This window comes from Colias croceus, chromosome 4 (assembly GCF_905220415.1).
Source record: "Colias croceus chromosome 4, ilColCroc2.1".
Taxonomy (NCBI): Eukaryota; Metazoa; Arthropoda; class Insecta; order Lepidoptera; family Pieridae; genus Colias; species Colias croceus.
Window position 1 is genome coordinate 2,623,386 of NC_059540.1, and position 22,435 is coordinate 2,645,820.

General features: G+C 33.7%; 4 protein-coding genes across 10 annotated transcripts in view; 2 read left to right on the forward strand and 2 right to left on the reverse strand.

Moving 5' to 3' along the window:
* Window positions 1-4,178, reverse strand: part of LOC123691272 (paxillin) — a 44,220-nt gene extending 40,042 nt beyond the window's left edge. Inside the window, exon 1 of the mRNA XM_045635576.1 lies at window positions 3,992-4,178. Coding sequence (XP_045491532.1) covers window positions 3,992-4,004 — 13 coding nt within the window. The 5' untranslated portion in view covers window positions 4,005-4,178. The remainder of the gene's footprint in view (window positions 1-3,991) is intronic.
* A 1,173-nt stretch (window positions 4,179-5,351) lies between these two features.
* Window positions 5,352-6,524, forward strand: LOC123691274 (protein lin-7 homolog C). Its single transcript, XM_045635579.1, has one exon. The coding sequence runs from the start codon at window positions 5,425-5,427 to the stop codon at window positions 6,019-6,021; it is 597 nt and encodes a 198-aa protein (XP_045491535.1). The 5' UTR covers window positions 5,352-5,424; the 3' UTR covers window positions 6,022-6,524.
* Window positions 6,519-15,675, reverse strand: LOC123691273 (RING-type E3 ubiquitin-protein ligase PPIL2). The gene is made up of 9 exons (XM_045635578.1): window positions 15,466-15,675; window positions 15,176-15,395; window positions 14,757-15,066; window positions 14,542-14,666; window positions 14,137-14,281; window positions 13,723-13,871; window positions 13,309-13,460; window positions 12,885-13,074; window positions 6,519-6,789 (listed from the first exon to the last, which is right to left on the reverse strand). The coding sequence occupies exons 1-9, from the start codon at window positions 15,495-15,497 to the stop codon at window positions 6,556-6,558; spliced, it is 1,557 nt and encodes a 518-aa protein (XP_045491534.1). The 5' UTR covers window positions 15,498-15,675; the 3' UTR covers window positions 6,519-6,555.
* Window positions 15,676-16,034: 359 nt separating this feature from the next.
* Window positions 16,035-22,381, forward strand: LOC123691275 (ubiquitin-conjugating enzyme E2-24 kDa). 7 transcript variants are annotated; one of them, XM_045635581.1, is made up of 6 exons: window positions 16,035-16,162; window positions 16,250-16,357; window positions 16,451-16,638; window positions 17,203-17,523; window positions 18,752-18,899; window positions 20,595-22,381. In XM_045635581.1, the coding sequence occupies exons 4-6, from the start codon at window positions 17,206-17,208 to the stop codon at window positions 20,690-20,692; spliced, it is 564 nt and encodes a 187-aa protein (XP_045491537.1). In that variant the 5' UTR covers window positions 16,035-16,162; window positions 16,250-16,357; window positions 16,451-16,638; window positions 17,203-17,205; the 3' UTR covers window positions 20,693-22,381. The 7 variants fall into 7 exon arrangements, with proteins under 7 accessions (XP_045491537.1, XP_045491541.1, XP_045491539.1 ...); XM_045635585.1 differs by having other exon boundaries at window positions 17,231-17,523; XM_045635583.1 differs by lacking the exon at window positions 16,451-16,638.
* Window positions 22,382-22,435: the final 54 nt, after the last annotated feature.

Sequence of the window (22,435 nt, forward strand, 5' to 3'; positions counted from 1 at the left end):
TGGCACTGACGATAAAGAATAAAAAAATTATTAACAATAACTTTGAAATATTCCACGTTCACTACATCACAACGTATAGGATATACTGGAGCGTCAAATTTTGACCAAATATAGGAACTGTACGATAGTAACCCAAGTACGCGACCGACTGACTGGGGACTGAGGAACGCACCTCATCGAAAAATTACCCTTGACGAGTCGTAACGTGGATAATAGACATAACACGGTGGCGCTAATGGCATAATCGCCTTCTAGGGGTGACGATACTAATGAAAACTCCATTTGGGAGTATTTTTTACAATGTTTTCACTGGATCGCTAGAAATTGTATTCCACAACAAGGAGAGAAATAATTTATCGAGAAGGTATTATGTGCCACTTTTATGCACCTTTCATATTTCTAAGTTTTTCATGGTTTAAAATTTTCTATTAGTTCTGCCTTTTTTCTTTTCTTTTAATAAATATTCGATTTAAGAAATTCAGATGTCGGTACGGTGGTACCTATCAAATAATATATACCTATCCATTTAATTAGAACTAGCTTCCGCCCGCGACTCCGTCCGCGCGGATGTCGGTCTTCGCGTGGATGGTTTATATTTTCTCCATTTTGAGTAATTCTGAAAATGATATCTTATAAATATCTATTGGCCTATAATAATACGCAATGTGTGTTCGCGGTTCTACGGAACAACGTCTATGGATAAAACTGAAAAATTAAGATTATTTTTTTTTCTACGTATTTTTCCAGGATAAAAAGTATCCTATTTTACGCCCAGGATAATAAGGTATAATTATACCAAGTTTCATCGAAATCGAACCGGTAGTTTTCACGTGATGTCTTCACATACAGACAGACAGACAGACAGACAGACAGACAGACAAAAATTTTTTTAATCACATATTTGGGTTTGGTATCGATCCAGTAACACCCCCTGCTATTTATTTTTTTAATATTTTCAATGTACAGAATTGACCCTTCTACAGATTTATTATATGTATAGATGATAAGCTTTAAAATTGTCCTATCGTGTCTAATAACTAGGACAGGGTTTAAATGCAACACAAGGTGTGTCCCAAATAATTCATGTTAAACGAACCTTAACGATAGATAATAAAGCTAATTAAAAGTGGACGATGCAACCACGTCTCCTACAATGCAGTAATGTAATTACTTTAATGCTGAGAGGTTTTCATGGAACATCACTAACCCTAATTGTTTTCCTTGCTACTATGTATATGGTACCTACTTAATGCGAAAGTGTTTCAATCACGTCGCAAAGATGTACTTTTATGATATGATATTTAGGTCTGGTCTGTTAAAATCGGAGGTTATAATAATTAATAGGCTACTTTTTACCGAAGTAAAAATTTTCATTCCATAGTAATTTCGTTTGACCAAGAAGGCGTGGGTGGTACTTATGTATTCACATCCTTTTTTCATCTATATTTTTTGATCCGTTTTTGTTTTAGTATAATTCAACTCTTAAAATATGTATTTGAATATCATTAATTACCTATTCGTAGTTATTTACGTAACAAGTTTTCGTAGTTAATTTTCCACAAGAAGTACTTTTCACCTCCAAAGAATGTGTCACATGTCCGTTTTATTTCATCCGGATTATTTATTTTTCTCCCTCACACGTAAATTAAATTTAAATCTCTAGGCCTACATTATACGCATGAAGTCACAATCGAGCAATTATACGCCAAAAATGGCTTACATTATTTTGGCAAAGACCCGATAGTCTGTTCGATCAATATGCATTAATCAAACATAGCAAAGAGCACTCGCAAGGAAACCGATTTTTCGAATGCAAAAACTAATCGAAATCGGTCCATCGGTTTGAGAGCAACGATGCATTAGACAGAGACACACACAGATAGACAAATATCAATATACAAGTTATATATCTAACTGTTAAAATCGAAAAATACGAAAGTTTGTATTTCTTGAGTATCTGAAAACAAATGTTGGATTTATCTTTTAACTTTAGAGCAAAAATAATTTTTGAATTTGCTATTAATTTTAAACCTATATTTTATTAGTTTAATATAAAAGAACATTTAAATATTCAATCTACTAGTTAAATAGTTTTATAACAAGAATTCACAAAAATTTAAGTCAATTTTCCCCAATCACTATTATTATAGGTGTGGTAGTGTCCGTAACAGCCATTAATCATTCTTATAGCGCTTCATGTTATTTACTTTAAGTATATAAGTAGTTTAGCATCTTAATATACAATATTGCACACCTAAGGTCAACAAAGAGGTCAGGTTAATAAAGGTAATTTGAACATTAATCTGCTAGTTATTAGAACTTGATTAAAATTAGTTACGGAATATTAAATACTAGAGCTGTGCCCATGGTTTTACCCAAAGTGCTCCGCTCTTATTGGTCCTAGCTTTATCATATATAGCCTTCCTTGATAAATGGGCTATCTAACACCGAAATAGTTTTTCTGATCGGACCAGTAGTTCCATAGATTAGTGCGTTCAAACAAAGAAACTCTTTGGCTTTAAAATATTAGTATAGAATTTATTTCTATACTAGCTTCCACCCGCGACTCCGTCCGCGCGGATGTCGGTTTTCGCGTGGATGGTTTATTTCTCCATTTTGAGTAACTCTGACAATGACATCTTATAAATATCTATTGGACCCGAATACGGCTAGGCCTATAAATTATTATATAATATGCATATTAACGCAACGTGTGTTCGCGGTTCTACAGAACAACGTCTATGGATAATACTGAAAAATTAAGATTAATTTTTTTCTACGTATTTTTCCAGGATAAAAAGTATCCTATTTTACGCCTAGGATAATAAGGTATAATTATACCAAGTTTCATCAAAATCGAACTGGTAGTTTTCACGTGATGTCTTCACATACAGACAGACAGACAAACAAACAAAAAATTTTTTAATCACATATTTGGGTTTGGTATCGATCCAGTAACACCCCCTGCTATTTATTTTTTCAATATTTTCAATGTACAGAATTGACCCTTCTACAGAATTATTATATGTATAGATGTCTTTTAAGTAAATTACTTAGTTTTAAAATAAATATTTTTAATGCGCAAGTAGAGCATGCTGCAACATAAATTGGGCTGGCTCGACCATACTGACTTGTTTTTAAAAGAAAATATAATTTCTCATTTAAAAAAAACTAAATATTCAAACATATTTTTACCAATTATTGTTTCCTATTTTTACATATAACATAATATTCTTCTAAGTGTATATAGGGTGCATGTAAGTTGGGTTGTGCAATATTTGTACTTATCACTGTATGCTTTCAGCCGCAGTTTAATACTATACTAATTATATGTTACATTAGTTTTTATATATAAATATTAATTGACGAGATAATCATTTTCTTTTTTTTTTTCTAACTTTCCGCCCATGGCTTAGACAGCTTCATCTAAATCGTATCAAATTATATGCTTAAACCTAAAACTATCAATCTATTACAAAATCGGCATCAAAATCCTTAACATAAACTTTTAAGCATACATAGGGACAGACAGAAATGGTAAGCAACTTTGTTTTATTCTGTGTAGTGATATAAAAATTTTGTAGCTTATTTATATATACATTTCTCATGCATCATATTTCAAAGTTTCAGGCAATAACAATTAAGGAAAATTGTAATGTTTCTTAAAATAGTAACAACTACATAATATTAAGTAGCACTCTGATACATTAAGTTTATGTATACTTTATGGAAAATTTTCGCTATGAAGGGCGTAAAGAACAAAAAGTACTTTTCAAATTTTTAACAAGTACCTAACTATGTATGTAAATTTTAAACAATAAATTTTAAGTTATTAGCACGATTGTTTATGAAAGTAGGAGATGGAGTTTGAAATTATAGAATTGTATTTTAATCATAAAAATATAAACAGCATATATCACATAAACAGACATAAACACGTCATTTCGCTGAGACTTCGCCAAACAGGTTATGGTGATAACAAACGACTTACCCAGGTCATCCATGGTTTCTCTCTATGTTTATCACCAAAAAAAAGTCCACTTATTCAACACTTCACAACCTCGTACTAAACTATCACAGAATTTAATATAATAAAAGCCTTTATTTATTTTTGTCAATAATATTTTAATTGCTAAATGACAATTTGGCAAATAAATCTAGACTTGTAGATCCGTAATGTTGGCACTCCGCAAATAAGAAAATCATGTGTCAAATCCAAGTCAAATCATGACAGAAATAAACCGAGGAAATAAAAACCGGCAATTTTTAATGCAATTTTTTAATTAATTTATTGAAATATGTATTTAGATATTATACAGGGCAAACATGCATTTTCTAGGTACCTACACATGATTTACCACTATAGACCGCGTCACGGCCGGGTGGGACTGTGGTCAAATGCCTACCTAACTTATTAAAAAAATATTTATATATCTAAAGTAAGTCCGTGTTCGCCATTTGTTCCTTTTGATTCTTTTTTGATTACGTCCGATAAACAGCTTTTATAGCAAAAACAAGCAATGTTTTAAAAATAAAAAATTATTGAACATTGTGGTGCACTTGAGTAAGGCTGGTTGCAGAGCTTGACCGACCGTCAGTGCGTACCGTCGGTCCTGACAATACGCATCAACAATTGTATGACTATGACACTAATGCGCATAACAATACGCGTGCGTATGGTCAGTCTAACTATGAACGGTTTTATGAATTTCCATACATATGACAAGCGCGACTGACGTACCTACGCACTGATCACAGGCACTGATGGTCGGTCAAGCTCTGCAACCAGCCTAAGAATATGACACTAATACGCATTACAATACGCGTGCGTACGGTTTATCTACCTATGAACGGTTTTATGAATTTCCATACATATGACAAGCGCGACTGACGTACGCACTGATGGTCGGTCAAGCTCTGCAACCAGCAGTGTTCTCTCATCTCTGTTGCTCCCTGTCTCTGTTCTTTGTTGCAGCAATGTTTTCGCTAGAGCTGTATACTATGATGTGAACTAACACACGGGAACATAATTTAACTTAATTAAAAAATAAACAGTGCATTGCTATTTGCCTTAAAAGGCGTTATACAGCTCTAGCGAAAACATTGCTGCAACAGAGAACAGAGACAGGGAGCAACAGAGATGAGAGAACACTTACTCAAGTGCACCACAATGTTCAATAATTTTTTATTTTCCATTTATGAAATTTTTTTGCATATTGCATAACACGAACATTCCACGAACTTTTTATGATTTTATTGGTACAATTCCAAAATATGTAAACACTCAACAATGTTGTCAATTGTCATTTGACACATCTGATTTGTCATAAGCACGTCATAAGTCATTCACTCATTCTTTCGCTAGTTTTGTGTATTGATCTGATTCTAGGCACATAAAACGCCCTTTTTTACTTTCTAACCAAAATGAGTAATACTGGTGAACAGTTAACATTAGCAAGGGATATTAAAAGGGCAATAGAACTGTTAGAAAAATTGCAACAGAGTGGGGAAGTGCCCGCTACGAAACTAGCTGCGTTACAAAAAGTTCTTCAAAGTGACTTCTTAAATGCTGTGAGAGAAGTTTATGAACATGTATACGAGACTGTGGATATTCAGGGATCTGCGGATATCCGTGCCTCGGCCACAGCCAAGGCTACCGTCGCAGCATTCGCAGCCGCTGAAGGTCATGCCCATCCTCGCGTAGTTGAACTTCCTAAGACCGAAGAGGGCCTCGGTTTCAATGTTATGGGTGGAAAAGAGCAAAATTCTCCAATTTACATTTCGAGAATCATTCCCGGCGGTGTTGCTGACCGTCACGGAGGATTAAAAAGGGGTGATCAATTACTATCTGTGAATGGTGTATCTGTGGAAGGAGAGAACCATGAAAAAGCTGTAGAATTACTCAAACAAGCTGTGGGATCAGTTAAACTGGTTGTTCGCTACACACCAAAGGTATTGGAAGAAATGGAAATGAGATTTGACAAGCAGAGAACGGCTAGACGACGAACGAATTACAATTAAATTAAGCTAACAGAAATAGTGTTCAATATTGTTATGAATTTATGATTAGATTATTAGTGTTTCTTTATGTTGAGGTTACATTTAAATCATAATAGAGGCTTATTCCATTATTTTGAATTCTAGAACCACTGTCTATGGTCAATATTATAACTTTAATGTTATAAATAATTCAATACTCATGAAGTACCTTCGTAAATTATTTAATCAAGTCCTCAACTAAGATTTAATGATTGCCTTATTTCAACACTACCTGTATGTTGATGTTTCATTAATTGGTATCTTTAAGGCACAATTAGACTATTTACTTACAGTATTAGAGCATTTTTGAAATATTCCAATTCATATAAATTAGGTAATTCACATTTACTTTCATAGTTTATCTATTGACATTTAGTTATAAGCATATTAAAAAATAATTATTGTATTGTTATATATGTTGGAAATTATCACAAATGTATAAGGTATTAGGGAAACTTATGTTATAATTAAACACTTAAAAGATTTAATATTTTTATTGTACGTTTTACACAAAATTTACCATGAGTCGAAACTACCGAACCCTCCTTTATTATCCTTCTTTGTCTTTTTAGCTGGTACCTCTTGTGATTTAGTGCCTTTATTTGGTTCTGTCAGTTCTTGTAAGTTTAGATATTTGCCGACACCTTCACGGAACACTTTTAAGGGTTGTTTGTTGGCTTTCTTCGGTTTGATACCTTGGCTCTCTGCTTCAGCTTGTCTTTTTAACTCTTCAGCCCTTTCTATGACAAGCTGAAAATATGGTTCATTAATATTAAATGAACTAATTGGCTGTTTAATAAGAAATACAGCCCCCTAGACAAGTAGCTTTCTATTAGCGTAAAGTTTAATAGAATAGATTGTGAATGTATGAAAAAAAAAAAAAAAAAATGAAAAATTTCTTTATTAATTACAAGAAATGTTACATAATATAGTTACATGTGCTGCGTTGAACCCCACACTAGGATCCCCTGTGTTGTGGGGCTCAATCTCTTTCGCCGTATTAGGTACATAAAAATATTTCAAAGTTTAATTGCCATTTAAATATTAAGTGTGCATATGTGCGTGTGTGTATGCGTGCGTGAATATGTGTAGATGTTGTATGAGTGATTATTTTAATAGTCGGTAAATGTTTGAATATATGTCGTTACAATAATATTTTAATCAAGATATTATTGTAACGACATTTTCAGTTTCTAAGTAGTCTAGATTTAATAGCCAATTTGTAACATATTTTTTACAGCGGAACTTGGTCATAGGAAAGATATTTAGTTTTTTGTTAATTATGGAGTATAAGTGAGGTCCCATGAATATAAACGCCTTGCTACCGAAAGACATATTACAGCTATGTTTCCTCCATGCAGGATTTCTTCGAGTGCGTTCGTTCGTTATAATTGTGTTTGGAGCTATTTTATGGAATTTTAGAATTACTGCTAGTATGTATAGCTGACGCACCGTTAGTATACCAGCCTCTTGATACAATTCTTTGGTTGGATATCTTAAATTCTTTTTAAATATGGTTTTAAGAATTGCTCTTTGCGCGCGCTCAACTTTTATAAGATGACATTTTTTTGCGGAACCCCAAGAGACGAGACAGTAGTTTAAAATAGATTGACAAAGTGCAAAATAAGTCATTTTGATCATTTTGATATCTGCAATTAGTCTTAGTTTTCTAAAAATGTAGGTTAATTTTCTCACACGTGTCTTTACTAAATCAGTTTGTAAATTCCAGGTAAGGTGTTTGTCAATAATCACACCTAGATACCTTATATAGGTGACATTTTCCAGAGCAGTACATTTGCAGTTGGAAGTGTCATTTTGACATCTATGTATTGTTAGGGATAATTCTTTCGGGGCATTGGTCCTATTGCTTATATTAAAATTCATAAGTTTGGTTTTACCTATATTGAGGCTAAGCAAGTTGTGGTGGAGCCAGTTGGCGACAGTTTGCATTCCGGTTTCTGCAGCGCTATACGCTTCCCTCCAAGACCTGCCGTGGAAAATCACAGCGGTATCGTCTGCGTAAGCAAAAATCTTAGCCTGGTTGAGTTTGAGTGAACAGAGTCCATTTACGTAGAGAAGAAAGAGCGTAGGACTTAAGACACTGCCCTGGGGAACTCCGTATCTTATTGCAGCGGGAGAACTTAGGTATTCACCCAGGCAAACGCTTTGTTCTCGGTTGGATAGGTATGACGTGAACCAGTCGAGTGCAGTACCCCTAATGCCAAACAACTCCAACTTTCGCAGCAGGATGGGTCTGGACACCGTGTCAAAAGCTTTGGCAAGATCAAGGAAGACGCCCACACATTTCTCCCCGCCGTCGAGTCTCATAGTTATGAAATCCACCAGATTTGTGACGGCGTCCTCCGTTGACTTGCCATTACGAAATCCGTACTGATTTACTGAAAGCATTTTATTTTGTTCCAGGTATTTAAGCAATCTTTTGTTTATTAGCTTTTCCATTATTTTTGAAACTATTGTTAAAAGTGATATAGGTCGGAAATTCGCTAAACTAGAAGTATCTCCACCTTTGTGTATTGGGCAAACATTTGCTAATTTCATATGAGAGGGGACTATACCAGTGGAAATGCTAAGATTGCATATGTGTGTGATTGTTGCAGAAAGATCGGATTTAGCAAGTTTGATAACACGGCAATTTATTCCGTCCCATCCGGGAGCGGAGTCATTCTTCAAATTTGAAATTATGTCACTCACTTCTAACTCATTAGTAGGGTTTATAAAAAATGACTTGTCAGGATTTGTGTGTGATTCATCTAAATTTGCAGCTAATTGAACTAATTCAGTCTCCGTTTTATTGATTTGCTTCATCGTTTCTTTAGCTAGTTGTTCACCAATATTTGCGAAATAATCATTAACTTTGTTCAGGGTCCGAGTAGAATTCTGGTCAGAGCTGAAAATGTCAAAATAAGACGATGTTTTATTGTTTAACTTACAGATATATTTAATTGCATCCCAAGTCTTTTTAATGCTACCTTCAGATTTTTCCAAAAGTCCCCTCTCATATGCGTTCTTTAGGTTTTGTATAGTATTATTGCAATAGTTTCGGTAGTCTTTATAGCGTTTTTGAATAATAGGATTTTCTCTGTTTTCTTTTTTCCTTGCTTCTATGTGCAGTCTATCTCTTTTGCGAATGCATTTTAAGAGGTTAGAGGACATCCAGGGTTTTTTAATGCTTTTAGAATTTTTAATAGGTACTTTAAGGGAGTGGTTTTGAATGATTTTACTTACTTTTCCTGTAAATTCTTCCAAGGCTTTTGAGGGGTCATTGCAATTAAAGAGTCTGGTCCAATCTATAGTTTTTACATCACTTGTTACACTGCTATAGTCAATTTTTAATTTGTATTTGGTTCCTTTGGCTTTTACCGCTGACTCGTTGGGAAAATTTTTACTAATACCAACTAAAACTGTATCGTGATCAGTCAAACCAGATTCGCAGACGATCACTCTTGTCATATGGTTTGTTTTAATGAGAGCGTGATCAAGACATGTACGGTCATGGGTAGGCAGCTGATGACCAGGATAAAATCCATGATGTTCAGATACATCAAGATAATCACTGGCACGACTGTCTTGAGTGTGGGTGCCGATATCGATATTCATATCTCCTATTATTATACCCGTAGGCGAGGTGCACCTTTGCAATATATTATCTAAAGAGTGACAAAATTTTGTAATATTGCGATAAGAGGGAGACCTATAAATAGCGCATATAGTAATATCAAGGTTAACTCGAATAAGCAGACAATTTGATTCTTCAAACGGTGGTTCTTCGATCGTTACTTTGAGTTCTTCTTTATAGAGGATTGCTAGACCATCATTTTGATTTAAATGGTTATAGGAATACCGACACTTATAACCGTTCAGATGTACTACAGGAACAGTTTCATTAAGCCTACATTCAGTCAACACGATAATATCCGGTAAAAATTTAAGTCTCGTTAAAAATATAGTAAGATTATCAAAGTTTTTTTGAATACTTCTGATATTCTGAGTTAGGATAGTAAATTGAGATTGTAAACTGCCTAGCAGTTTTACACAATGTTCGGGAATATCCGTTTTAAAACTGGAGTAAATCTCAGTATTATCAATGTCATTGAATAAAACATCTTGATTAGCCATTTGAAATTACATAAGAATAAAATGTGTTACAAAAGGGCGGGTCTTCGTATAATAATAAAAATAAAAATATAACGGCAATGTTTCTGTTAAAGAAAGGTAAGTACGTTTGTGTGTGTTGTGAATGTGTATTATAGGCAGTGTACATTGATTTACAGTATGAAGTAGTTAAAGGCAATAGTTTGGCAATAAAAGAATATAAGACAAAATAAAGAATACATATTTTAAAAGTGACAGTATTACAAGGGGGGAGAAGGTCCGAGTTGATTTTTGGATTCATTTTTGGAAGAAGCTCGAAGTTGTTTAAATGTGTCTTCGTTTTTAACAATCGTATACCGAGAGCCTTCCTCTTTGCGTAGAAAAATTCGACCATCAGAAATCCAGCAATAGTTATATTTTTCAGCCAGTGCAAAATCTCTAGCAAGAAAGAACAACCTCTTCGTTTTTTTAGTGAGATGTTCAGAGAAATATAATGGTGTAGCCGTACCTTCGAAATTAAGATGCGTTGAGTTTAATCGGGAAGATTTATTTTCTTTATTATATAGCTTAGTGCTTTTTAGGAATTTATCCTTTGTAAACGCATTCAGGAACTCCACGATGATCGTAGATGTGGTTGAATTTTCCTTTGAGGGCAGGCGATAGACATCCCTGACATCAGATATGGCCGTTTCGAGATTAATCTTTTTCATAAGAGTAGTGACTGAGTTTAGGATTGCGGGTTTATTTTCTCTTTTTATCTTTGGGACATTTCGTATCTCAATATTTGTTTTCCTTAAGATACGCTCAAGGTTCTCATGTTGATCTTCTAGCTGTGCTATTAGTAAGTTAGTGGCTTTTCGTTCCTTCTCAAGGTTATTAATTTTTGTTTCGAAATCACTCATTTGGTTAGACAGAAATGAGAGGGATTTTTCTATATCGTTATTAGAAGTTTTTATTTCCGTAGTTTGTTTTTTTATTTCTTGCAGACTATTTTCGACGCTCTGAAGTCTTGAGCTTATAGGTTTAATCATGACTGTAATTTTTTCAATAATTTCGCCTTTTAGTTGTTCAAATTTGTCAGATTCAGCGTGGTCTTCGAGGCGCAGTCTCTTAGTATTAACTCTTTTCGAGACATTTATGTTTGGGTCGGAAGCCGACAATGTCTTCGGAGACGGCTTATTACTCATATTATTCGCCGTTGTTGTAAGATAAAAATGCAAGGAGACGATGAAACCGCTTACAGCGTACACGTAGTCGATCCGTCAGCGTAGGAAATAGGGAAGTGAATAAATAATCGATTATTACTTTAATCGATTATTTTTTTTCCATTTTCGATTTTTTATAATCGATTTTATTAATGGTAAAAATCGATTTTTAATAAATCGATTATAAGAATTACACAATTTAAATCGATTTTTGTAAATAGTGCTATCTGTGCGATGGATGACAAATTATGAGACTAAAGTTGACAGACTAAAAATATTCATGATATTTGATGGCAATTAAATTATTATAAAAAAAATGTGTGCGTGAACTATAAGTGTACACACGTAAGAAGTGAAACTTCTTTATGACCTTATTTTTCAAAAAATAATTTACTATATGCAACTTTACAGAAATACATCGAATCACGCGTGGTAGGGATAAGAAAAAGATCGCGCGTAACGGAAAAAATGTCATGCGTAACGAAAAAATGTTACACTACATTTTTTTCCAACCCCGATAAAGAAGTTTCACTTCAAAAAATTAATTCAAAAATTTCACATGTGAAAATTAATAAAAATTACAAATGAAAATTTTTAGAAGCATTTTTTTACTGTAATTAATTTGTGATAAATTTTAAAATTTACACCTGACAGCTAACTTCAGTATTATGAAATAATTGGTAAGGTAAGGTATAAAAAAATCAGCGCCATCTGTACTCCATGTATTTGTATATCTATATTCACAAATATATAGGTATATATATAAATGCATGGAGTGTTCTGGTCATGTCCGGTACATGGTCCGGTATTGGGGCTTTTACCTTACATCAAATAGGTTTTTTCACATAAAAAGTCGAGGTGAAAACAAAAATCGATTATTTTTTTTTCAAAAATCGATTTTTCACAAATCGATTTATTTCTAAACAAAAAAAATCGATTATTGATTAATCGATTTTTCTGAATCGAGGTCACATCCCTAGTAGGAAATAATAATGCGAATACTTGCGTCAGTTGTTAATTGCGTAGCAGCTTCGTAGCGGGAATCACCGTAGCGTACTAAACAAATCGTAGACTGTTCCGCACACGGCGTTTGCGGCTACGTTCTAGCGAAGCACAAGCGGGATAGCAATAATGGCATCCGTTTCACTTTCCGCGGCGGCAGAGGGCAAGCGCAGCGCAATAACACGGTTCAACTTGTTCACATAAAAACTACTTTCGCTTAACTGATTAAAATATACCGCGGAATAAAACAACGACACGTCCAACCTCGATGCAATCTCGGACGAAAGAGGAAAGGTATGAGATGGACGTATCATATTAAACTTTACGGTAATAGAAAACTTTGTCTAACCCCCCAGATGTATGATTGTTTTATGTATGTCCATATATAAAAATCAATAAACCAATTTATAAGTAATTTGTAAAAAATTGAAATACAGCTCTACCATGAGTTCCATCTCTTATGACAGACGATCAAAACTTAACGTTATTTTTTTTCGTTAAAGTCTTATAACTTTTACAATTTACCTGTTCTTCAGCTTCAGCAAACGGATCAACAAACACCTGAGCCACTTCTATAACAATATCATGGATGGGCCGATCTTTATTATCCACCTCTATCTGTTCCATAGCACTCAGTGTATCTAACCCACCGACGAGTTTGCCGAAGATTGTGTGCTTGCCGTCTAGTTGTTTGCATGATCGGAACGTTATGAAACTGGAACATGTGAGATATTACTATTGTGAGTATTAAGTTATTGAAAGAGTAATACCGTCATGTCATGGAGTAAGGCGGCGATTTTGGTAATCTTGCCAAAGAAGTTTCACTTCTGACACGTGCTCAGCGCACACGCTCTTTTTTTCATAACATTATAATATATGCTCCAGAAAATAGCCAAGCCACATTTTTCGTAACCATTAAAAAGACTATATTTATACAGTTTATTCTTACAATTGTGAGCCATTTGTATTGGGTCCTGAATTGGCCATAGAAAGCACCCCACGGCCAGTGTGATGCAAGTTTGGTTTAATTTCATCTTCAAATGGTTTCTTCCATATTGACTCTCCGCCTAAACCAGTACCGGTTGGGTCTCCACCTTGAATCTAGTAATGAAATGAACAAAATGTATGAATAACACCAATTTTTTTATTGTCCTAACATATATTTTTAGTCTAGAATAGCATATATGAAAAATATTTTTTTTCATAAGTACTTACATTTTTGTTCCTTCAATAAAATTAAAATAATATAAAACCTAGCTTCTTTCAACGAATATTTTTAAGTTTCATTTGAATCGAAATGTCTTCTTTATTACGACAAATATTCTACAAACATAAAAAACATATTATGTATTTACATCCTCACCATAAAATTCCTTATAGACCTGTGAAACTTAGTTCCATTATAGTATCCATTGAGGCAGAGTTTGATGAAGTTGTCACAAGTTTTCGGTGTCACATCGCAGTATAACTCAAAGTTTAGCTGTCCCAAATTCGTCACTAATCTTACATACCCTACGAAAATAAAAATACATTATGTGTCTATTTGTGATACTGATCTCCACTGCCTAGTAACTTATATATTAAAACTATTCTCAACAATCATGCTATCCAATAATGAAAGCCATGCAGTAGTTTTTGAGTTTATCACTGACAGACAAACATGGCATACTACTATATATATCTATATATTTCGTATATAACATGTAGGGATAGTGATTATTAAAATAAAGTTTTAACCTTTTAAAATAAGTTAAGAAGTATAAATTGGCACAATTACCTTTCTTCTTAACCCTCTCATATTTGACCTCATCCTCACAAATGATGGCTGCCTCATGTTTCGTCTCCGGCACCATCGCCGTGGATGTGAAGCTGGCCGCCACCATGCCCGTGGAGTAGTGAGCTGCATTGAATTTATCAGCTACCTGGCAAGAGGCAATTAAAGAATACAATAAATAGAAAAAGTGCAAAATTTAATTGATATTTTGCAATTTTTTTTTATTTTAATCACAGAGATATTGAACTACTTTCTTTATAATCGATTCATCCAATACTTCGGGTTCATTTTATTATTTAGTTAATTACATTCAATTCATGATTTAAAATGTAATCATAACATTGACAAATACATGCAAAAAGTAATTTCCACATGGACATAGTCACAACAGCTAATAAAATATCCTACCTCTTTTTTAGATTCTTTTGCTTCTGGTGCCTTGTACTCTTTCTCTAATTCTTGCAGAATTTCCTTGGTTTCAGATGACACTGTTTTTAGCCTAGCGTGTGGATCTTTTCTTAAAGCTATTTCCTCTGTTGAACATAAAATTTACATAAGTACTACAGGATTTATAGTTCCAAAATGTTTTATGATATAAGCAAGCAATATGAATACCTTCATACCTTCTGTTTCAACCCTCAAATTATTTTTAATATGATGAAATTTAGAAATATTGAACTTATCAAGGTTGTTTGGGTCTTGTATTGTAATTATATCGCTCCTCACAAATGGTGTATCCTCAATGAGATCCTTCCAGTTCTTTCCCTTGATATTGAGCTGTTCCACAGCTTCATAGCAATAGACATTACCACTTGTACGAATTGCGACAATGTGAGAGTTTTTTGTGAACGGTTTGAACAATACTGGACAATGGTGTTCATCCTTTGCATTTTTGAAGAAGTTCAACTTTATCAAGCCTTTTAAATCGATTTTCTGAAAGTTTATACAATAATTGTGTAGTGTTAATTCATATATTATTATTATATAATAAACATTAAACATAGTTATGTAGAGTAAATTAAAGTACAATTATCTTTATTACCTTGCCAGTCACAGGATTAATTTTAAACTTTTTCGCAAACTCAATTATGGCCTGCAACTCAAACACATTGCCATCAGCATCGCAGTAAGGCTGCTCAAAGGGTTGTAAACATAAACAGCAATGATCATACGGGAGCCTTTTAAATGATGTGTCCTCTTCCACTGCTGTACCCGATCGTTTACCACCGTACAATGTTGTCCATTCGGTGTACGTTAAGTACCTAAAATTATAATGTTATTTAAGAATTTCATTAGAACAAAATATAAACAGTAACTATTCCCGAACCTTACATTTTATCCTTTTGATGCTGTCGTTTACCCATGGTTGCTAGTTTGTGTTATTCTGTTTTAATAAATTGTACTTATTTCAAATATTATTAAGTCACAGTATTTAGTTTAAAAGTAATTAATGCTTTTTTAGAATCGACTTTGTACGAAATACGATGGAAATCACGGAAATGAAAATTGAAAACAAGACATTCAATATATTTTGACAGTTGCCAGTTGGCAGTTTGGCAGATTGGCCGTAGAGGGAGAATGAACTACATTCTCCGGCTCCCTCTACGTGTTTGGCATGGGCACACACACAGAACCTTGCACAGAACATGTATTTAAGTAGTTTGGCACTGCAGATAATTATAGTAGTGATATTCTAATTTATTAATTTTTGGTGTCTAGTGAAAATTTTCACATATTACAATGTTATTTTAATACCTATTTGATACTTGAGTGAAAGTTATTTGAATGTTTAGTGGAAACATTGCTTTACTTTTAGGAAAAAAAAAACAAACACACCAAAAAGTTTTTCGTTCACATAGAGACTAGAGTGTATCATAGTGTTTATAAAATTTATTGCAATAGCAACACGCCGGTTTTTTTATAAACATGTCGGAAAGTGGTTGTGCATGAATTTGTGAAAACATTAATTTAGCTTTAGAGATTTGAGTTTCATAAACCTCTGCTTATTAATTTTAAGTCATACTTATTTGTGAGTATATTTTGTAATATTATTGTTTATTTGTTGTATCATCATAATTTGTTTTTTTTTTTTTACTTGCATGCATTTTTGTTGCAGTGTGGTAGTGAGTGTATAGTACAAAAATGGACGTAATGTGGTAGAAGTGTTGAAGCTTTGATTATAGTTCTAGGAAAGAGAAAATTTGCATCCTTTTATTATAACAAGGTATTAATTCTTTCTAGATACGTCAAACGAGAGTTAATCAGTTAACATTGATTGTTTAGTTGCTGGGAAAGTAAAACGCTTGTGCTTTTGCAGTACGGATCAACAACTAACACGGACTTTTGAATAACATCTTTCACAGGAGTAGTATATATTCTGGACGTGTTTCTTTTTAATACGTATCGAAATCCACCTATTTCTTTGAATTGGGTCATTGGTGAGCTTAAAAATTGTAAATTATCGGATAACGCCAGCCCACAAGATGGCCGACTGTTATTCGTAAGGTATTAAATCTTCTTTTCCATTCCATTTGTCTGTTTGTGTTTATGATATCATTTATTTATTGTTCAATTCTTTCATTTCATCAACTTAGTCATTTGGTTTCATGTAATTGCTATAAATGAGTTGTTTTATTTAGAAAATTAACTCGGTCTTTGTTCTCAAAACATTTAAAGAAAATTGTCAAAATATCACTCAGTTCTGTCTTTTGATGTTTTTTTATTTAATTTTATTTGATTATTGATGTTCGTGTCTAATTTTAGCGCGTGACAACCCTTTGTCCCCGCACTTATTGATTATATTGTGTTTAACTTTGTAAGAGGTTTTGTTTGTTTGACAAACAAGTTTATTTATGATTTTGCAACATAGAATTCGACAATATCTGCTTTGACTTATAGGACATTGTTCCCACGTTGAAGCAAGTAATGATTTTGTTACCATTTGAGTCACATCATTTTCATAGTACACAATTATGTAACTCATGGCATGAGTTGGATTAATTTCGATTTACAGTCATGCTTACGCTTATTAACAATCCGCTATGTGGTTTAGATTAGTATTGCTTTTAGATAATGTCCGGTGAATCTGGTTCATCAGGAAGTGGTACGGGACGAGGCAGAGGAAACGCAGTAGCAGAGAAGCCGGATTCAAAGGAGAACAAACCGAACCCAAAAATGTCGAAGGCACTGGGTACTTCAGCGAAGAGGATTCAGAAAGAGTTGGCGGAAATCACACTGGACCCACCGCCAAACTGTAGCGCTGGGCCAAAGGGAGACAACTTATATGAGTGGGTCTCCACCATCTTAGGACCACCTGGTTCAGTGTATGAAGGCGGTGTGTTCTTCCTAGATATACACTTCTCACCAGAATATCCCTTTAAACCACCTAAGGTAAGCTTTATGTGGTAGTATTTATTGATATTGTTTTTGTATCATGACTGATAACTATTTTTGTGTAACATATGAATTTCTGCTTATTATTATTGGGATTAATGTCTGTTTTGTATTTTGTTATTTACTTATTTATAAACACAGAAACAGTTATTGTTACAAGGTACAGAACATATGCTAAAGATGTACAATAAGAACTTGTTCACTAATAGCTAATACAGCTTGAAGAGTCAAAATAACTTCAGTAAAAAAAAATATACGTTTATTTACTTTTATATGTTTATTTTAATGTATGTATGTATTAAATATACATATAAACATAGATTACTATTGAACATTCTCATACTTAAAGCTTTGTATATAACTTGACTAATCTTATATACTTTGTAAATAAATACCTAAACAAGTTGAATGCCCTCTAAGCACCTGGTAATCTAATGCCTGATGATTTATACACTTAATGCATGCCTTAAACCAGTCTGATGCACCTGGACCTAACATGTATCAATTTAATTGTAGATTTATTGAAATTATTGCAAAAACAGCTTTTTTGCCTTTGAAATATTTTAAAAAATTTGACATTATTAGCAAAAAAATATTATGGTTTCAGGATTATTTAGCTTAGATTTTTACTAATGTTTATAAATTTTTTAATTAACCACTTTCATAGTTTGACCTTTTTTTGTCCTTTTGTTACTAATCAAATATGTTTATTGTTTAGTCATTTTTGTGTGAAAGTTAAATAATTCCTATTATATGTTAATAATCACTACATAGTATAAAACAAAGTCGTTTTTTCTGTCCCTTTTTCCCTTTGTATGCTTAAATCTTTAAAAGGACCCAACGGATTTTGATGCGGCTTTTTTAAATAGATAGATTGATTCAGGAGAAAGGTTTTAGTCAAGTTTTAGTATATAATTTATATGGTTTTAGACAATGCGGGCGAAGCCGCGGGCGGTAAGCTAGTAAGTTTATAAATGAAGTAAAGAAAATCCCATCTCTTTTTACACACTTATTTTATCAGCCAATATTTATATTAAAAGCAACTTTATAACCATGTTTTGACAAAAATATGTCCAAGTAGTCTTTACATTTTGTAATCACTTTTTATTTACCATCTTCAAGAGATCAGAATAGAATTATTTTATATTGTATTTTTTTACTGTCTAACATAAAAAAATAATTTATATTTGCTTTAAAAATAATGTTTATTTATCTCCTTTTTCAGGTGACATTCCGAACTAGGATATACCACTGCAATATAAACAGCCAGGGTGTGATATGTTTGGACATACTAAAGGACAACTGGTCGCCCGCGCTCACTATATCTAAAGTACTGCTCTCCATTTGCTCATTACTGACTGATTGTAATCCAGGTTAGTTTAACTTATCAAATTTAGTATTAATAGACTATAATTAATTAATAAAAGTTACCTACAAGTATATTTCATAATGTTTCATGATGTATTTTTATAAATAAGATAAGTTTGATTTGCTTTGGGCTTCCTGTGATAAGAAATATTCATTTGAGGAAATAAAACAATAAAGTATAAGACGGTAGCCTTTTTTTCTGTAGTAATTAGTAGCCTTAACTTCTGTAGTGTCGCGGGCCTTGAGCGCGGGGACCGAATCGAGAAATTCCGTTAAGAAAAAACCTCATGCTCCCCACTCCGACGGGCTCGGAGGTGTGGCTTGAAGGCATGCTATGCAATAGCTTTACCGAGTGCCACACGTCTTTTTTTTATTTTGTAGATAATTAGAAACAATATACATATTATTAATTTCAAAACTTAACAGATAATTCTATGCGTGCTAATCCTATATGGTCTAAATATACTGAACAAACTTCTTTTAAAAGTCTGGGTTCAGAAGTTATTTTTACACAAATAAATTAGTTGTTTCCATTTTTTTGCTGCTTTTTACAGTGCAATGCATGAGCATGTGTATAATTAAAGGGTCCTGGGTTTGATTTCCAGTGGAGATGAAGAAAAAAAATGTTTTGGTCGGGCAGGACACAGAAGGCTGAGCACCTACTTGTGTCTAAAGAAAATCCATCAATGAAACAGATGTATACATAATGTATTACCTTACCCAACTAGGGCTACTAGAACACGGGGCTTAACTTTTCCATTAATTGCCCCTTACCCAACTAGGGCTACTAGAACACGAGGCTTAACTTTTCCATTAATTGCCCCTTATCCAACTAGGGCTACTAGAACACGGGGCTTAACTTTTCCATTAATTGCCCCTTATCCAACTAGGGCTACTAGAACACGGGGCTTAACTTTTCCATTAATTGCCCCTTACCCAACTAGGGCTACTAGAACACGGGGCTTAACTTTTCCATTAATTGCCCCTTACCCAACTAGGGCTACTAGAACACGGGGCTTAACTTTTCCATTAATTGCCCCTTATCCAACTAGGGCTACTAGAACACGGGGCTTAACTTTTCCATTAAGAGGCCTACACCACCGAAACTAGCGCCACCGAACATTTTATTTTTTTACTCCTTAACCAGATCAAATTTAAAAAATCTAGCTCGGTACTTTGCTAGTATATTACTTGTAGTATTTTTGGTATTACTTTTCACTATTCTAACTGTTCATTATTCTAGAGAACTTTTGATTACCGCCAAAAGTGGCCACTTTTGGCGGTAATCAAAAGTTCTCCTAATTTACCGAATGCAAAATAATGAAAAGTAATACCAAAAATACTACAAGTAATATACTAGCAAAGTACCGAGCTAGATTTTTTAAATTTGATCTGGTTAAGGAGTAAAAAAATAAAATGTTGAGGGGGCGCTAGTTTCGGTGGTGTAGTCGCCTTAATTGCCCCTTACCCAACTAGGGCTACTAGAACACGACACTTCACTTTTCCATTAATTGCCCCTTACCCAACTAGGGCTACTAGAACACGACACTTCACTTTTCCATTAATTGCCCCTTACCCAACTAGGGCTACTAGAACACGGGACTTCACTTTTCCATTAATTGCCCCTTACCCAACTAGGGCTACTAGAACACGGGACAACTTTTCCATTAATTTTATTCAATGTGTTATGTTGTTTCCAGCGGACCCGCTGGTGGGCAGCATTGCGACGCAGTACCTGCAGAACCGCGAGGAGCACGACCGCATCGCGCGCCTTTGGACCAAGCGCTACGCGACATGATTGTGTTGCCTAGCAACCGTGTCTCCATCCCCACGCAACGCTTGTACACACCTCCTGTATGCTCTCGACATATCTGCTGCACACGGACGGAATATGGGTTAACCTTCTTTAGTATTATCCATGTAATATTGTTAGTTAAGTCTGGATTTTGTGAGCGAACAAATTTTTAAGGTCTTTCTCAAAACTCTGTCAGAGCTTGGTTGTAGAACCCCTCTTCCGCCCGTGAATTTAGCTGTGATTAGATTATAATTTGATCGTCTTAGGGATCGCTCGAGTCCGCTCAATGCATATATGTCGAGATGCATTATTGTAAGGCTTTACGGTATTTAGTTGCAATTAATGTGAATAAACGCTTGGATATGTCCATTTGTATAATTTAGGCGACTTTAATATCTATTATATAATTCTGTGTTATGTATTGAATTGAGTCAATATTTGCCGCAATACAGCGATGATCTCAAACGCAACTGCAAATGATAACTACTTAATGATAAATAATTAATATGTATTGGTCTACACTATCACTAGATTTTCAGGGTTTATTTATGTGATCAGTCTTATGTATGTGATTTAATGTTGATTTATATGTGTGATTGTATTAAATTTCAAAATGAAGAAGGATATAATAATATGAAGATTCTTATAGCACAAGAATTTATAAATTGTGTAGTGGTGTTGTATGTAAATTCAAAAGGTTTCAATTCCTTGTCCTTAGAATAAAAATTTTTTTTGGCTATTTTTCAGTCATAACTTTTTTTAAATTTAAAGGTACATGATTACTTTTCTAATCGGCTCAATATCTAGTCTGTAATTAGAAAAGAAACTTGTGAACTTTTGACTAATTTGAACAAAATTTTGATAGATGTTTAGGAGAATTCGCTATTTCCTTTAGGCATTAAAAGAGTGATGATGAAATTAAAACTTTACATTGTGTAAAATACTATTAGTTTGATATATCTAAATACTACTTTGGACATAGTATTTAAGGTCTCACGAAATTATTCAATTCTACATTAATAATTACATTGTGGTCATGACTATTTATTTTTTTATAGAAATCAATAGTTATATTTTTGGTCAAAGTGAACATATCATATTTTTGTTTTGAAAAGATATAAATGTTAAGCTGTTTCGCGGTATTTACTATTTAGTGCCAAATCTGCGCAGAGGCACTCCACTTCATAGATCACTGATCATTTTCATGAATATTCCGTTTAGTATGTAAAACAGTTATTAGTCGTAAGTTATTTTATTGTTTAGGTAATGTATAATGTATGTCTTAACCCTAGTTTTAAAGTATAGTAACTAGCTATGTAATTTTTAGCCAAGCGTATGTCGCGACTATGTGAATGTTGTGGTGATAGCTAAAGGAATCGATAAACTTGTGATCATATTACGATGTGTGTTTGGTGCTGTGAGTTACAGATCGCTTCGACATACGATACATGTGAATACTGAATACCACACCCGTATTCGTGACTGGTATAATATTTTGTCAATGTGATTTTTTAATTATTTTATAACTGTGACGTAATGTGTTGCTTGCAAGACAACAGCTGTTATCGACGCGACTGATGTTCCTTGAAACTCGATGTTCATAAACTCTAAACTCTTATAATCATCTTTTGTTAAAATTTATATCATGGTATAAAATAGGAAAATAAAAATGTGTGTAACTAGAACACTTAACTGCTGTTTTATTTTTTTACCCTACAATTATAAAATCCTAGCTAATTAGGTAGC

What these genes read in the sequence shown, in the direction of transcription:
- LOC123691274 (XM_045635579.1), top strand. Translation starts at nt 5,425, where the DNA reads ATGAGTAATACTGGTGAACAGTTAACATTAGCAAGGGATATTAAAAGG.
- LOC123691275 (XM_045635581.1), top strand. Translation starts at nt 17,206, where the DNA reads ATGTCCGGTGAATCTGGTTCATCAGGAAGTGGTACGGGACGAGGCAGA. An exon ending in ATCCCTTTAAACCACCTAAG is followed by an intron (nt 17,524 to 18,751) that starts GTAAGCTTTATG and finishes CTCCTTTTTCAG; the next exon opens with GTGACATTCCGAACTAGGAT. An exon ending in ACTGACTGATTGTAATCCAG is followed by an intron (nt 18,900 to 20,594) that starts GTTAGTTTAACT and finishes TGTTGTTTCCAG; the next exon opens with CGGACCCGCTGGTGGGCAGC.
- LOC123691273 (XM_045635578.1), bottom strand. Translation starts at nt 15,497, where the DNA reads ATGGGTAAACGACAGCATCAAAAGGATAAAAT. An exon ending in TGAGAGGGTTAAGAAGAAAG is followed by an intron (nt 13,872 to 14,136) that starts GTAATTGTGCCA and finishes TTATTTTCGTAG; the next exon opens with GGTATGTAAGATTAGTGACG. An exon ending in AATACAAATGGCTCACAATT is followed by an intron (nt 13,075 to 13,308) that starts GTAAGAATAAAC and finishes CACATGTTCCAG; the next exon opens with TTTCATAACGTTCCGATCAT.